This window comes from Meleagris gallopavo, chromosome 7, assembly GCF_905368555.1.
Source record: "Meleagris gallopavo chromosome 7, MGAL_WU_HG_1.1, whole genome shotgun sequence".
Taxonomy (NCBI): domain Eukaryota; kingdom Metazoa; phylum Chordata; class Aves; order Galliformes; family Phasianidae; genus Meleagris; species Meleagris gallopavo.
In genome coordinates this window covers 2,535,516-2,549,832 of record NC_139410.1, presented here as the reverse complement: position 1 = coordinate 2,549,832, position 14,317 = coordinate 2,535,516, and the positions used below count along the sequence as shown (strand labels likewise).

Sequence of the window (14,317 nt, the reverse complement as noted above, 5' to 3'; positions counted from 1 at the left end):
GTTGAGCTTTTTCTGAAGATAAATTTGCATGGTACTGTTATAGCTAAAAGTCTTCTGAGATTTTACCTAATTTCCTGCTCTTAATCAATTAAGATCAGGAAAATGTCAATGTCCGCTTGCAGCTTTCTGTCTATCAGCGAATGAAGTTCTGTACCACCTGGTTACTGACTTATGAGATCTGCCAAGTGTACCAATTTGCTGCTGTTACAATATAGGTAAAGTCAAAAGAGATATCAAGGAGCAGTTGGTTCTTTGTGTAAGTAAAAAGTAAATATAGAATTGTATAGAAATTATAATAGAAAATCAAAATTTTGACTTCAGGAAAAAAAGTGCAGATTTTGTAATGCACAAAGTTATCAATTCAAATAGTTTTGATCACTGTGTTGTAATGGAGAAGTCATGAAACAGGTAAAAGAGTAGCTGTAAATGTCATGAGTGAGGTTGTTCATCACCCTGTGCAAAGATTTGGTATCATGCATGTGAGCCTATTCTGCACTGAGGAATAGGGACACAGTGTTGTTGCTTTAACGTTGTTGCTTTACCATATATTTCACAAAAAAAAAAACCCACCAAAACAAACAAAAAAACCCAATCCCGTATTAAATTCGAGGTTGATACGTGGCTTAGATTTTAGGGCAAAAGTTATTTCTTATGCAAAGCTAACAGGGAAGGAGCACAGGTAACTTATTTTGGTGCATTTGTTCACTTTTGCTTTAACAAGAAAAAAGGTAAACCCTGAGAAGCAACTACCATACTTTTGATAGGAAACTGAATAGCGCTGGATACCTGTATTGGTACCAGGCAGTTAGACCAATCCTGCGAGGTCCTAAGACTGTAATGCTTTAGATAATATAGTGGCAAAGTATTTTAAGTCAAGATATTCTCTTATTGTCATAAAATAGCAGCAAAAAAATGACTAATACTAAGTTTTGCTTTATTGAATGCAGATAGCAATAAACAGCTTGAGGAAATAATATGGTAAATGTAAATACTTTAGATAAATAGAGGATTATTTCCTCATAAGAGAGATTTAATCAGGTAGCTGAGCAGAGTTCCAGATACGGTGGTGGCTAATGAACTTGTACAGTAACATGAACTAAAGCAGCATGGTGTTAACTTGGCGTAAATACACATAGAGAAGAAATTCCCATCTGAGTAAGATGAATAACTAGTAGACAGTATTTTTATGTATATAAATTATTAAATAGGAATGAGGGAGTTAGAAGACATTGGTTCACTGCATCTCTCTTAATTGTTTAGATGACTCTGGGAGGCTATATATTGTTTCTGTCTTAATTGAACTATCTACAAGATGGAATAATGATAATTCCATAGGAAGACTTATGTGGTTAATGCCAGTGGAAACCTCTACATCATTTGTTTAAAAATGCCATAAATAGGGCGAAGCAGCTTCGCTGTTATTAACAAGAAACTGTGTTCCTTTATTATATTAACTTTCTCATTACTTTATCTTAAAATAATAATTTGGCTTTTTAGTTTGCACTTGTTTATATTTTCCCAGGGATCAGAAGGCATTGAGGTGTCTTGTGTAACACTCCAGATAATGTGAAGGAAATGTAGTAGTTAGTTCATTTGTTTAATTTTTAAGTTGCTTTCTAATTGCATTTTTTCTGCTGGTACTAAGTAAGTATTTGATTCTGTGTATGTATTGCAAATGAAAAGACCACAAAACACATCTCGTTTCCCAGTGGCTTGATGCCAGACGTTTGTCAAGTGACTACTTGCAAAATTGTGCAGACTTCAGTAGGATGCTAAAGGCTTCAGTGCTAATGTTTCTCTGCTTGAGAAGAAATCTTAGTCTGGAAGTGATAATATCTTTCTAAATTCTATCTTCTCTAGAAGGAGATATTGATTTCGCTTCTGTAGTCACAATGCTTTGCTGAGTAGGCGCAGTCTTGCTGTTCCTGGTTATAGCAGTTTTAAAACATGGGGCTTCTTGCTAGTCCTTGGGCTTTAAGAATCTGGAGTGCAGCTAGCATGCGTGTTATAAATGAAATGAGAAACAAGGAGCACAGAGGTTTTGCAGATTTTTTGCAGATACTTCTGTCTATAAATATACCACCATACTTAATGCTGCCCATTACACCCATCTGACAATATTTCCTCTTCGGTTCCTTTCCATTTCCAAGGCGCATCTGTAATTGTTGTTTTTCTCTCTCTGTAATAATGCTTTGGGCTTTTAATTTTCAAGGTAATTGTTAATCGTTCATTTCATTTTTCATCTCTGTTCCTCAACAGCACTAATGTTTTTTTTCTTCACACTATGAAATTTGTGTTTTCGTTACTTGCATCAATGGTGTTGAAGAATGTTTATTTTCTTTGACGAGTAGGGTTTTCTAAGAAAGGACATAGTCGTGTTTGTCCTACAATAGCTACTGTAAGTTTTTCATCTTTAATGGCAAAGACGTTGATAAGAATTCACTAAGTCTTTTCTGTCTGCATGCCATCAGTGAGCCACTTCATGCTTACAACTATGTAGGTGCTTGTATTTATATATTCAGTTCCCAAAGGATGAGCTTTGCTTCAGTCTTCCTATGTAAGTTTTCCGTTAAATCAGAATACACTGTGGAAGAGTTTAGCTGAAGATGTGCTGTGTCTCTGAGCTGATTTTTTTTTAAGCACTGTCCTGTAATGACTATTCCCTACTCTAGAAATTCTTATAAGTTGCTCCAGTTTTCAGTCATCATTGTGCTCAGTTTGCTTGTTCACGATGTCACAGCTTGTTCTTTCAGTACTCCTTGTTGTTGCTATTGAAATGGACTTCTGTAAAATACATTAATATAGATACCCTCAATTCTTTCTCTTGTGAGGTTGATTCTTGAATAGTATAGTGAAATTAAATTGTTTCAGAAATGCAGTATACGAGTTATCATGAAGTTGTTCAGATATGCATCTGAAACATTAAATTATTTTTCATTAGCAAATACCAGTATTTTATATGGTATTGTCCTGGGAGTGACTGTAAGTAGTCTGAACAGCTATGAATAATTCATTTTATTGGAAATGAATATGTATGTTGTTGCAGGGACGAGAGAATAGCATGCATATTGATGAAACAATTGGCTATAGAGTGCAATTTTATGTTGGTGGTCCTGTTTTTATTATTTCCCTAGCTGATGCCTAGTTTTAGTTCGCTTTAGCAGTGCTTTCTATAGTGCTTCAATGCTGTAGGGACGCATGTTGTCCTCTGGGGGTTATGCTGTAGTTTATTGTCTCTTGTTTATAAATAAAGATGTGATGTCTATGGTATGATTTTCTTGTTGCTTGCTGCAAGGATCTTATCGAGGATATCAGGTATGCTCACGTTTTGTTCTTTATGTGGGCACTCTTCACCTTCACAAATGCATACGAAAATTGAGCTTGAATCCATGTGCTGAATTCTAGAAAATGTGGCTGCAAAGCTTAAGTAGGGCAAAAAAGATGGTGAAGGTCCTAGAGAGCAAAGTATATGAGGAGCAGCTGAGGTCCCTTTATTGGTTGTAGCAGAGGAGGCTGAGAGGGAGCCACATGGCTTTCTACAGCTCTTCACATGGAGCACTGAGCTCTGCTTTCTGGTGACAGTGATAGGACCATGAGAGAATGGTTTGGAGCTGTGTCAGGAGAACTGAGGTGTTGTGTTAGGAAAGGTTCTTCACCAAAGGGTGGTCAGGCACTGCAACAGGCTCTTCAGGGCAGTGCTCACAGCCCCATGCTGCCAGAGTTCAAGAAGCAGTTGGACAAAGCTCGTAAGACAGGGGGTTTCAATTTTGGGTGGTCCTATGTGGAGCCAGGAGTTGAACTAGATGATTCTTGTGAGTCTCCTTCCAACTAGGGATCATCTGTGATTGTGTGATTGTATACATTTCTTAAAGAGATGGCATGCTGTGCCTATCTCGTGGTTTTGCCTCAGCGTTTGCTCTTCCAGTCACTGTACCCAAAGCCTGAGACGAGTTGATAGCTCATATCTGAATGGCAAGGAGGGCAAAACAAATATTTGGGGGTGAGCATTTGAGCCATTCAATAGAAAATGTTCTGGTAAGGTTCTGTTTCTAGTCCAGTACATGCACTGCTCTGCTGAGGTATTCCTTAATTTTTATGAAACCTAGAATTTTCTTTGTGTGAAAACATGTCAGATATTGGTACTTCCCCCCACTTCTCCCCAGCTTGCCTTTTGCATTCCACAGTTGAGTTATGGGATCAGTCACTGTATCTGCTGTTAGTGGTTTCAAATTTTCTCAGTGTACTTGAGAGAATTACCTGTACTTGTTTCTTCCCCGTGATTGTGAGGATTCAGCGCAGAATGGTGCCCTTCCTGTAGAAGGTATACATTTATGGCTATAGCAACCTTCGTATCATTAGTTACACAAAATGGTGTACAGGTTATGGCTCGAGTCTCATATGCTTTGTGATGGACATATCTACATATTGAAGATGTCCAGTTGAAAGTTTTTTAATGCAAATCTAAAGCTGTATCAGAACTGTGAATTAGATTTTCGGTATGTCTCGATAAGATGGGAGGTAATTGGAGTAGGAGTGAACATTGTGTCATCTTGGTCCCAAGAAGTCAGTGCCATTCTCTGCGTTAAGTGCAGTGTGTGTTTGAGTATAAATTTGCAAATCTGTCAAGATTTTTAAAACATAGACATTTTTCTTCGTCCCAAGCGTGTTTAAACATACAGAAGGTTTCTAGTCAAGAAAGCAAAAGATATTTAAGCCTTGCTAGCTTGGGAAGTCTATTATGTGGGTGTATATATTGCTGTGGTTCTTATCACTTCTGTTAAATTATTCTGGGATGGATCACTTGAAAAAAGATCTCAAAATAAAACTCATAGTAACTGTAACAATTGAGCAAAACCTCAATGTTTCTCTTTAATGTACGTTACACTAAACTACTTAAACACATACCATCTTTATAAGAGATAATGAGATTAATTTACTAATAAATATCATTTTGGTTTCCATGCTTCTATATGAATTTAATATCTCTGCATATCACATTTTCATATCATATTCTTGTCAAAATGTTGAGACTCCTCAGACTATACTCAGAAAGGATTAAAAAAAATAAAAAAAAAATACGTAAGCAAAACAAATCTAATATGATTAAGCTTAAAAAAAACAATATAATCTACTTTGTGAGGTACTCACTAAGAGGTTCATTTGTTTGGAGTGACGGAATGGACGTTGCCAAATGTTTCTCACTTTTGAAAACTGTCACAATCACTTAAACCTCTATTTGTCTGTATGAACACAACTTAATGTTGTCCTTGAGGCTAAACAATTAAATCAATGATTGTGAATGTATTAACATTAATGAGAAATATAGTGACTTGAGTAGCAGGGGATCGGTGTTCAATATCACCAGTCTTACATGTATGTGAAGGTAATGCCATAGCTGTTTTAAAACACAATTCTGCATTTTATAAGTTCAAAAGTATATGAATATATTAATAAATTGGTAATGAGAAAATGAATCATTAGTAGCTTGCAAGGCAGTGGTTTTTGTTTCTCAACCTGACTCATGGCACTTATTGCAAATGCACACCTTAGGAACTGCACTGTAAAATATAAGAAAGTATTCTACAAAGCTGTCTGTATGCCTAAAATTCCTGTATTTTTTCTTTTCCTTGGAGGGAGAGGTGAAATGTGTCTCCAGATGAATGAAGGTATAAAAAGTTTGACTTGAGGCCCTATAGGTATATTTAGGTTTAAATAATGTAGTGCCCCCACCCCCACTTTTTTTTTTTTGACATAGTTAAAACTGCTTTCAGGATATACTTATCATTTCCTTAAGAGAATTATCCATTATTATAATATTGACTTTGTATGCTTTAACAAACAAAACAAAACAAAAAAAACACATCTGTGAATTTCAAGTGTTACAAAACCATTTTATAGCATCCTTGTGCAGAGTTACTGGGGAATGGAAAGTTATTTGTTGTTTCACTTAGCTAATGAATTGTGGCAAGTCTCTTGAGCTTCCAGTGAAAGGATTGAAAAGAGAGAACGTCTGGTGTACATTGTGAAGCCTGTATAGCTGCAAGAATCACACAGGTGCTTGACGAGTTGCAGGCATATTTATCCTCACCATTCTTTTGCTGTCTGTTCCTTGATATTTGCCTAGAAATTTTCTGATTACCTCTGTCGAAACAGACATCTGTGTTTTTCACATCCTTTTCATCATCTGGTGAACTTCAGTAACGTGCTTTTAAACTTCATTTGCACGTTTCAGGAAGTGTGTTGAGTGGTCCTGTGGGATCTGTAGAGCATGTGTTCACAATAGTATGTCTTGTTCTTTTCAAGCTGGGCAGGATAGTAAAATGGGTTAAACTGCATTTGCCTCTGGAAAGATTTACTGAAGTTTTGAGCTTTTGCAAGCAAAACTAAATTACGCTATTAGAAGTGCTGTGTTATTCATTTGGAGAACATATGTAGAAAACTAAAGAAAGAAAAAGCTATTGTTTGGAAACTTGAAGATTGCTTTTTTTTTTTCCTGCAAAGGAAATACAGTGAAGTGATTGTGCTACATCTGTCAGCAGCAAAACAAATGTAGGCCATGTATGCAGCAATCAGTTCTTGCAAGGATAATGCTAATGTAGGAGTAACCATTTTTAGTGTCAGGACAGGTTTTTTTAAAACTGTTTTGTCCAATCAATAATGACTTGTTAAAGTTTTGGAGCCTTACTCATGCTCAAGTCAAAACCAAGCAAAGAATAATAATTAAAAAAAAAAAAAAAAATCACAGAGAACAACAGCTGGACAATCCACTATCCCTTCCACCAGAACTGTGTTAAGAGCTTTGGTATGTTCTGTTACTGGTGGAACCCACCAGTGAATGCACTCCATGGCTTCTAAAAAAGTTCAAGTCTGAAGTTTTCATGCCTGAAAGTGATGGGAAAGGCAACGATCTTGTTCAGATCAGTATAAATGATCAAATGGCTGATGGGTAACACTGACTCCCCGGGGTGCAAGCAGGCGAGATGTTTGCCATCTGTCTGTCTTTCGGATGCAGATGGCAATGACCGAGTTCCTTCTGAGTGAACATGTGGAAAGCTGTTTTGGCTCTAAACATCTGACATCTGTGAGTTCTTGTACAGTAGAGAAAAAACTAGGTTAACATGACTGAAATGCATTACCATGTTACTCTGGACACTGGATCTCCTGGATTTAAGGGAAAAGGAAGCTCTCCTTAAGGTCTGCCATGACTGTGTTATTATAGGGAACAAAATAAGAGTATCAATTTTTCATGCCAAATTGAAGAAGTTTGGGAAGAAGGGAACGTTGCTGGCTTTAAAACTACTTCCACTAATACAGTGTCAACTCTGATTTGATCCATAAGTAATGCAATTCCCTCATAAAGCACAATGTAACCTATTTTTTTTAGTTTTATTTTTTTCACTACTTTAAAACAGTACTTAGTTCTAAGGCTGCCTAAGAAGTTGTTTTTGTTACTAGGTATCTCCTTGTTATCTACTTGTCACTTGTTACTCACTTTCTTTTTGACAAAATTTTCCTATTTAAAGGGGTAGCATATTGTTAAGAAATGGAGGGATAAAAAGCCAAGATGGCAGGTCTGGATAGAACACTATTATTGCTTATAAATTCAAAGGATGGAAATAATTTAATAGCATTAAATGGAACTGCTTGCTGAGGAAGCATTTAAGAGTGGCTGTAAGGACTACACTGAATTTTGTTCTCTGACACATCTATATATTTTATCCTTAGACTCGAGTTTCAGAGGTGAAAGGGTTTGGGGCTAGTTACTCTTTAATTTGTTGTATAAAAGAAAAGGGAATATATCATGATATGGAGTTAACTTGGTTTTGTATATCACATCATGTAGTCTACTATTATTATTTTCTGCCATTGTCTTCACATATTAGAATAATATTTTAATGGTGTTGTGATCTTACCAAAACAGTTTTATAGTTGTTATGTTCCAAAGCTTCTAATCTTTCCTTCAGCAGTAACTTTATAACCCTATGTTTCATTACAAGTCAATGAATCACACATTCCTGTGTGGTGCTGCTCTTTGGAAAACAGGATTTAAGGCACATTGTGTTTCATTTTCTGAGACATGTTACCCAATATGCTCAAAAGATTGGGATCTGATAAGGAAAACAGTCTAAAACTTCAATGTTCCCATCTTAATTTGGCTCACTGTGGGATATTTGTATTTGAAAGGGAGGAGGGCATGTTTGACTTTTTTTTTTAATTTTTTTTTTAAAGCAGATTGTCGGATGCAAGTTGAGGTGTCCTAGGGAGATTTTCAGGGAAGAATTATTTGTCCAATGAAAAAGAGGAATAGAATAAACTGGTTCAGCCCGGGTGATCATTACAGCCTGTGCCATTTGAGGGTGGAGGTTGCAGTGTGGGGAAATCCAAATAAATCCTGAGTCATGTCCAGCGACAAAGAGGAAGTAAGAAAAGCAAGGCAAGTAACATTGGTGGCTTGTTTCATCCCTTTACTAAGTGCTCCCTCATGGCTTGTCTGAGATGGATCTAAATTTAGAAAACAGATTAAAACGGAACATTTCGGAAGGAGACGTCAGGCACACAGATGTCTGTGGGGTGGCCTCCGTGCCATTGCAGCAGCAGGACAGGTTGCAGTTGCTTCTATCTGGCTCTAGAAGGACGTTACTGCTTCACTTTCTTCTGCCTCCTTGGTTGCATAAGCACAGACAGCAACCACCATTAGCATTAATGATCAAATTCAATTACTGAGGTGACAGCTTGAGCTTCAATCCTCATTAGCCTTGTGCCCATCAGACCAAATACCTGCAAACACCTCAGTCACCCACAACCCTGGCCGTTTTGTTTTTGCTCCTCACTGTGAAAAGTAAGGCCTTAATGCCAGTGAACGCAAAGGGGAAGGGGGATGAAGGTACTTGCTTTCTGCTGTTACGGTTGCAGTTTGCTATGGCAGCTTACATTCTCAGCTTCCCATTCCACATGAAAGGCATTCAACCTGACAAAGCCAATACTCATAATTTGGCTGTCATTTAAATTTGTATTATTGTCAGCTCAATTAAATTACTTTTTAAGCTGCCTTCTTTCTCTCTTTTCCTTCTATCTCTCTTTCTTTCTGCCCCCAAATAAATAACTGAAGCAACACAAAATAGCCCAGGTTAATACCGTTTTGTATTTTGTCTGCTAATCACTTAGTGAAATTGTACCTAAGTTTGTTTTTCCAAGTACAGTTTGGTGTCTGGCTGAAGCAAACTCCGAGTAGAAAGGCGGAGGAACATTCTTTACATAGGTGTGTCTTCCTTCATGATGAGTAATTAAATATTTTTGTCCACGTGACTATTCCCCAGTGCTTCTGATTGCTACAGCTGCTTTACCCTATATTAAACAAATGAGCTCACAGGAAGGACTCACCTGTTGCAGAGGGACCCCTGCACCGTCATGGGATTTTGACTTTTGTTTCATTATAAGCTTTTAGCAGAGTGCTTTGCAAATCTATTTCATTCAGCAGCTTTCTGTATTGAGCATTCTGAGAAACAGCATTATATTTTATCAGAAAATATCTTAAATATTCATGATCAAAGAACAGCTTGTGTTAACTCAACAATATTGTCTGTTGGTGTCCCCTAATCGAAACTTTCCAATGTCGCTTACAACAGCCTAATGACACCTCCTTGCCCCATAGGCAACCGAGGACTTTTTATTTAGATGGGGATGACCAAAATTTTATGGGGCATGTAACCATCTGTTTCTTCTGTCTTTGAGAGGTTGGAGGAGTTGTTCATGTTACAGCTGGAGGGAATTTGAAAAACAGCGACTTGTAGCTAATCGTGTTTCCTTCAGTCATTAGCAGCATAGCCAGGGGAAATCAACTATTCCCAGTGGAGTAGGAGTCATGGACAAAGCGAGCTTGTTCTCCTGATGTTTTGTTGAAATTGAAATGGGGAGTGTTTTTGACAAAAACAAGATTGTCCGTTATCACAGAATCACAGGATTATGGATTTTATTGATGTGGATTGTTCTAATACTAATGTATATCTTCTTGTAAAGCGAATCCATTACATCTCCCACATATTTTCATTGTGAAGCAAGAAATAAGAACTTTATTGCATTTTAGCACATTGACTGGTATAGACACGCAGACTTGTAGTAGTTAAACGGATGTTTATATCAGATATAAAGATTAATAGTTTTCATAGTTACCCTGTGTTTTAAACAAAATGCTTTAATGGTGTTCTCTTGAAACACAGCCAGCATCTGACCATGTGCAGATGTAGATGTCTGCTCAGAGGATAGAAATGGGGGGGAGGGAAGTAAGGGTTGGTGGGAAAACTAAGTTACGATGATCCCCTAATCATGGAAGAGAACTCAAGCGGTTCCTCTATTGCTATTCAAGAAAACTGACAGGACTATGAGACAAATCATAATTCTGGCTTTAAACCCAAAACTGTTCTTGTCCTTGAGCCTGGGGTATCTCTTGAACAGGGCAAGTGCTGCAAGTCTTTGAGCTGCGTTGAGTAGCTTAACTTTCCAATGGTATTGATGGCCCTGGATATACTGCCATTTTACCTAATTTCAGAGATAATTGATATCAATGCTTTATTTCATTTTTTTTCTCTTTTGACTTGGTTGCTGTGAGAGAAGGACAGAGGTGCACCTTTAGACTTGGTGATCTGAACAGAATGAATGATAATGTCTTTAAGCAAAGTTGAAAAACAAATGAATGTTACAGAATTGGATTGTTTGAAGAATGCTTTTTTAAGGTGGTTTTTTTATTTAATACGGAAAACTATTTTTAAAGAAAAAAGATTCTGGTAATAGGTGGTGAATCTAAAATTAGGCTAAGAATCCAAGGATTTATATGAAGGAAATACAAAATTTACTTCAAATTCAGTTAAGTTATAAACACATGTAATTGTGTGACTGATATTTGCACTTTACCAGACTTGATCTGTTCAACATCCATGTAGGGACACAATCTGAGTTAAGAGAAGCAAGGAGATAGGTGCACTGATAGAAGGCAATTTTTTTTGCCTTGAATCCCTGAGTGAAGAAGAGATTGTTCTTCATTCTGATTTGTGGGGTTGTGTTTTTGGTGTTTTTTTTTTTTTTTTCAATGTCAAGACCACACGAAGATGAAAGCATAGCTTGAAATAATCTGAAAGCTGAAATGACACAAAACAAGGCAAAGCAAGTATGGACTGAAGGCTTTTATGGAATCTTGTATTTGATATTCATTTTAAAGCTTTCTTTCCAACCTATTTGTACGTAGTAGTTGTCTTAGGTTATATATAAGACCCCCTGCTCTGTTTCTTAGATTTTAGTGTGAGCTTCATACTGAGCTTTGAAGTGTCGTTCTGTATGGAATGCCACAGGGCATTAAAAAAATAAATCTCAGTACAGTAACTTCTTTTTCCGCAAAGCATGCCTCCCTTTTTTACTTTCTGGATCATTCAGTGTAAATAAAATCATTTGTGTTGTATTTCATACGAAGATAATGCACTAACTTCAAATACAGTAATGGACTCTTCTGTGTTCTTGTGTGTATTGTTCTGCAGGTTCAAGTGTAGGAGGAAAACCTACCAAACCCAGAAACACAGTTGAGTAGATACACTTTCAACATGAACCGTGCTTTTAGTAGGAAGAAAGGTAAGCCATTTCATTTTTGTTCCATAGAGAGGGAGGCATAAATACCCTGCATAAATTCTTAAAAATATTAAGATTTATACAAAAAAGTACTTAGGAATAATTATGTCTGATCAATGAAGTAGAGATGAGCAACCTTCTGTGATGTACAGAGTAAAGTGTTCTTGATAGTTAGAAAAAAACTTTTTGGATTCTAAGGCTTAGGTTGAATTTAATACTACTTTATTTACTGAGATGTGCATGCCTTTATATATACAAATATACATGTATACTTCTGTGGCTTTTTTCCTGTGCTCACCAGAGGATGTGTTAGAGAGTTTTAGAACTTCGAAAGACTTGACAGTGACTTCTGCCTTTACATTATATGTTCCCTGGGTTCTTGGATAAGCTATTTTAAAAAGCCATCCTTTAATATTCTCAGAGTATCTCATGCTGCAGAACATCTCTTAGCTCTAAGAAGCTATTTTGAATTTGCAGCAATCTGAAATGTACCCTTTCCAAAAGTATAACAAACCACTGAATATTCAGAGTTGTGCTTCTGGCTTGCTTGTTCTCTTTTCATGGTCTATTTAGGTTTAAGCATACTTTTAGATGAAGCAAAACAAGTGCAGTTTTTATCTTTTTTTCTGTCAACATTTTTGCTTTTTTTTTTTCATTTGTTTAAAATGTAGGAAATCAGTCACGCTACTTTCTTTTTGTTTTCATGTTTTCTTCTAAAGATTCTTAAGTGTGACACACTAAGCCTGAGCCTCTGCTTCAGTAATCAAGTGAACTCTACTGAATTCAGTGCAAAAAATTTTATGTAGCAAGAATTCCTGCTTTTGTATCATTATCAAAGCTGGAAAGAAAAAGAATCTGTCATGCATTAAAGCAGCATGAAGAGATAACATCTCTGCATCCTTTCCTGTCTAGTACATGATTTGCTACAATGAGACTAACTGAGATAAGCAAATCAGAGCACCAGAAGATGTAGTTTGATCACAGAGGAGATAAACATCATCCACAAAGGCTACAGAAACCAATTAAAGATCATTTGATACCTCAGAAGAAAGACAAATGCAACTGAAATCCATATCCGATGCTCGTACGCACTGATGTATTTTTGTAACAACCCTATCAAGAGATCTGTACCTACTAGTTGCTTGATAATGCTGTCTAACTTATTCCAAAGAATTTGAGAGACTGTTCCAATCTCTGTGAACTGTAGATTTACCAGGGGTGGGAAAGAAGCTTAGGGTTTTGATAGTTTGTTGTTGTTGTTGTTGTTGCAAATGCTTTTTTCTTTTTTTTCTAATGACTTCTGATAATTACAACTCAGCATACCACATTTCAGAAACAAACCACTTTTGTTTTATGAGCTATTTGTGGGCTGACTTGCATGCAGAGCTCTGAAATATTCTTTCACTAATTCTACTTGCTCTTGTTGGCAAGGGCACATTTAATCAATTCTGAGGTTGTACCCTCTAGTATCTGAGATCGTTAGTTGAGACTGGATTAATTCCTTTCTGTGCTCACCTACTTGTGGTAGGAAAATTCTTAATAACTTCACCTGAACTATTGGAATTTCAAGGGCATTTTCTTTGTTGGTCAATCAGGTTGTTGTTTTTTTTTTTCTTTTTCGTAAGTAGTTCTCTTTACCCCCAACAAGAACAAGACATTTATCATGAAAGGCAGGCACAGTGAAATCAAGTGAAATTATTGTGGCTTCATAATGATGATTCAGAATTTGAGGGATCAGAAGATTTAAACACTGGCATCCCCTTAGTTCGCTGACAGTGATGCAACACATTTATTCTCATATTCTAATAAAAAGACAAATTCCAGATGAACAATTGTCAAGAAAAAGATATATGTACGCATATATATTGCCATTTGATGTTCAGAAAAGCTCGGCTACATCAAAGTTTAATAAGATGTAATCTGAAAAACAAATCTGTTCAAGAGTGGGCTCAAAGAGGTTTGTCTGTTGAACTAGAATGTATTTCCTGATTTCACTCCCAGATCTCAGCGTTCAAGTGATTTCTGTACCTGGGTTTGGTGAAGTTGAAGTGAGTTTCTTTTGTTCACAAAAACATGGATATTTTGAGGAGCTACATATGAATGCAGTGACTTTACCTGGCAGTTCTCTTTAAATCTAAATTAGCCTCCAGCTGTCTGTGCTGGTAGGATTTGTGCTAATTAGAAGTTTGCAGCAGTTTATTACTGTGGAGCACTTTGAAACAGCTGTTTCAAACGTATAGAATTTCTAGCAGAATTTGAATAGGTGTGATACATTTACAATAACTAAAGATAATCTGAAATGTGTGGAGCTGGTATTGTCCTTAAATCATCTTCATCACAGTAAGTGTATACTGGTCTTTCAGTACGATGCATGTTCAGAACATAGTAGCTCCTAATATCCTTGAACAAATTACGCTGGTGACTGGGCTGGCTCAGACCTCCCTATACTTGCTCAAAAGCTTGGTTCTTGATTCACTGCCATTCAAATGGCACGAGTTTCCTTATTAACAGCAGAGGTCAATAGATAAAGCAAAAAGAAAAGCACTGAAAAACAACCGTATTGAAGGCTGGCTAGCAGAGTGTGCGTTCACAGAAGAGCTGTAAGGAACAAGTTACAAGTAGGAAAAGGATGTGAGCTCTTGGTTAATTAACTGATACCTTTCTAAGAAAAAAAAAAAAATTTCCCACAGACACAGGGTGTGAC

General features: G+C 36.7%; 1 protein-coding gene across 14 annotated transcripts in view; it reads left to right on the top strand.

Moving 5' to 3' along the window:
* GULP1 (GULP PTB domain containing engulfment adaptor 1) overlaps window positions 1-14,317 on the top strand; it is a 166,256-nt gene that overhangs the window by 57,341 nt on the left and 94,598 nt on the right. For 11 of the 14 annotated variants that reach the window (XM_085227613.1, XM_085227616.1, XM_085227617.1 and 8 more), the window contains one exon: window positions 11,526-11,616. The exons of 1 other annotated variant lie outside the window; for it this stretch is intronic. In XM_085227613.1, coding sequence (XP_085083739.1) covers window positions 11,589-11,616 — 28 coding nt within the window. In that variant the 5' untranslated portion in view covers window positions 11,526-11,588. Of the gene's footprint in view, window positions 1-8,229; window positions 8,435-11,525; window positions 11,617-14,317 lie in introns of those variants that run through there. 2 more of the 14 variants (XM_085227609.1, XM_085227610.1) reach the window with 2 other exon arrangements.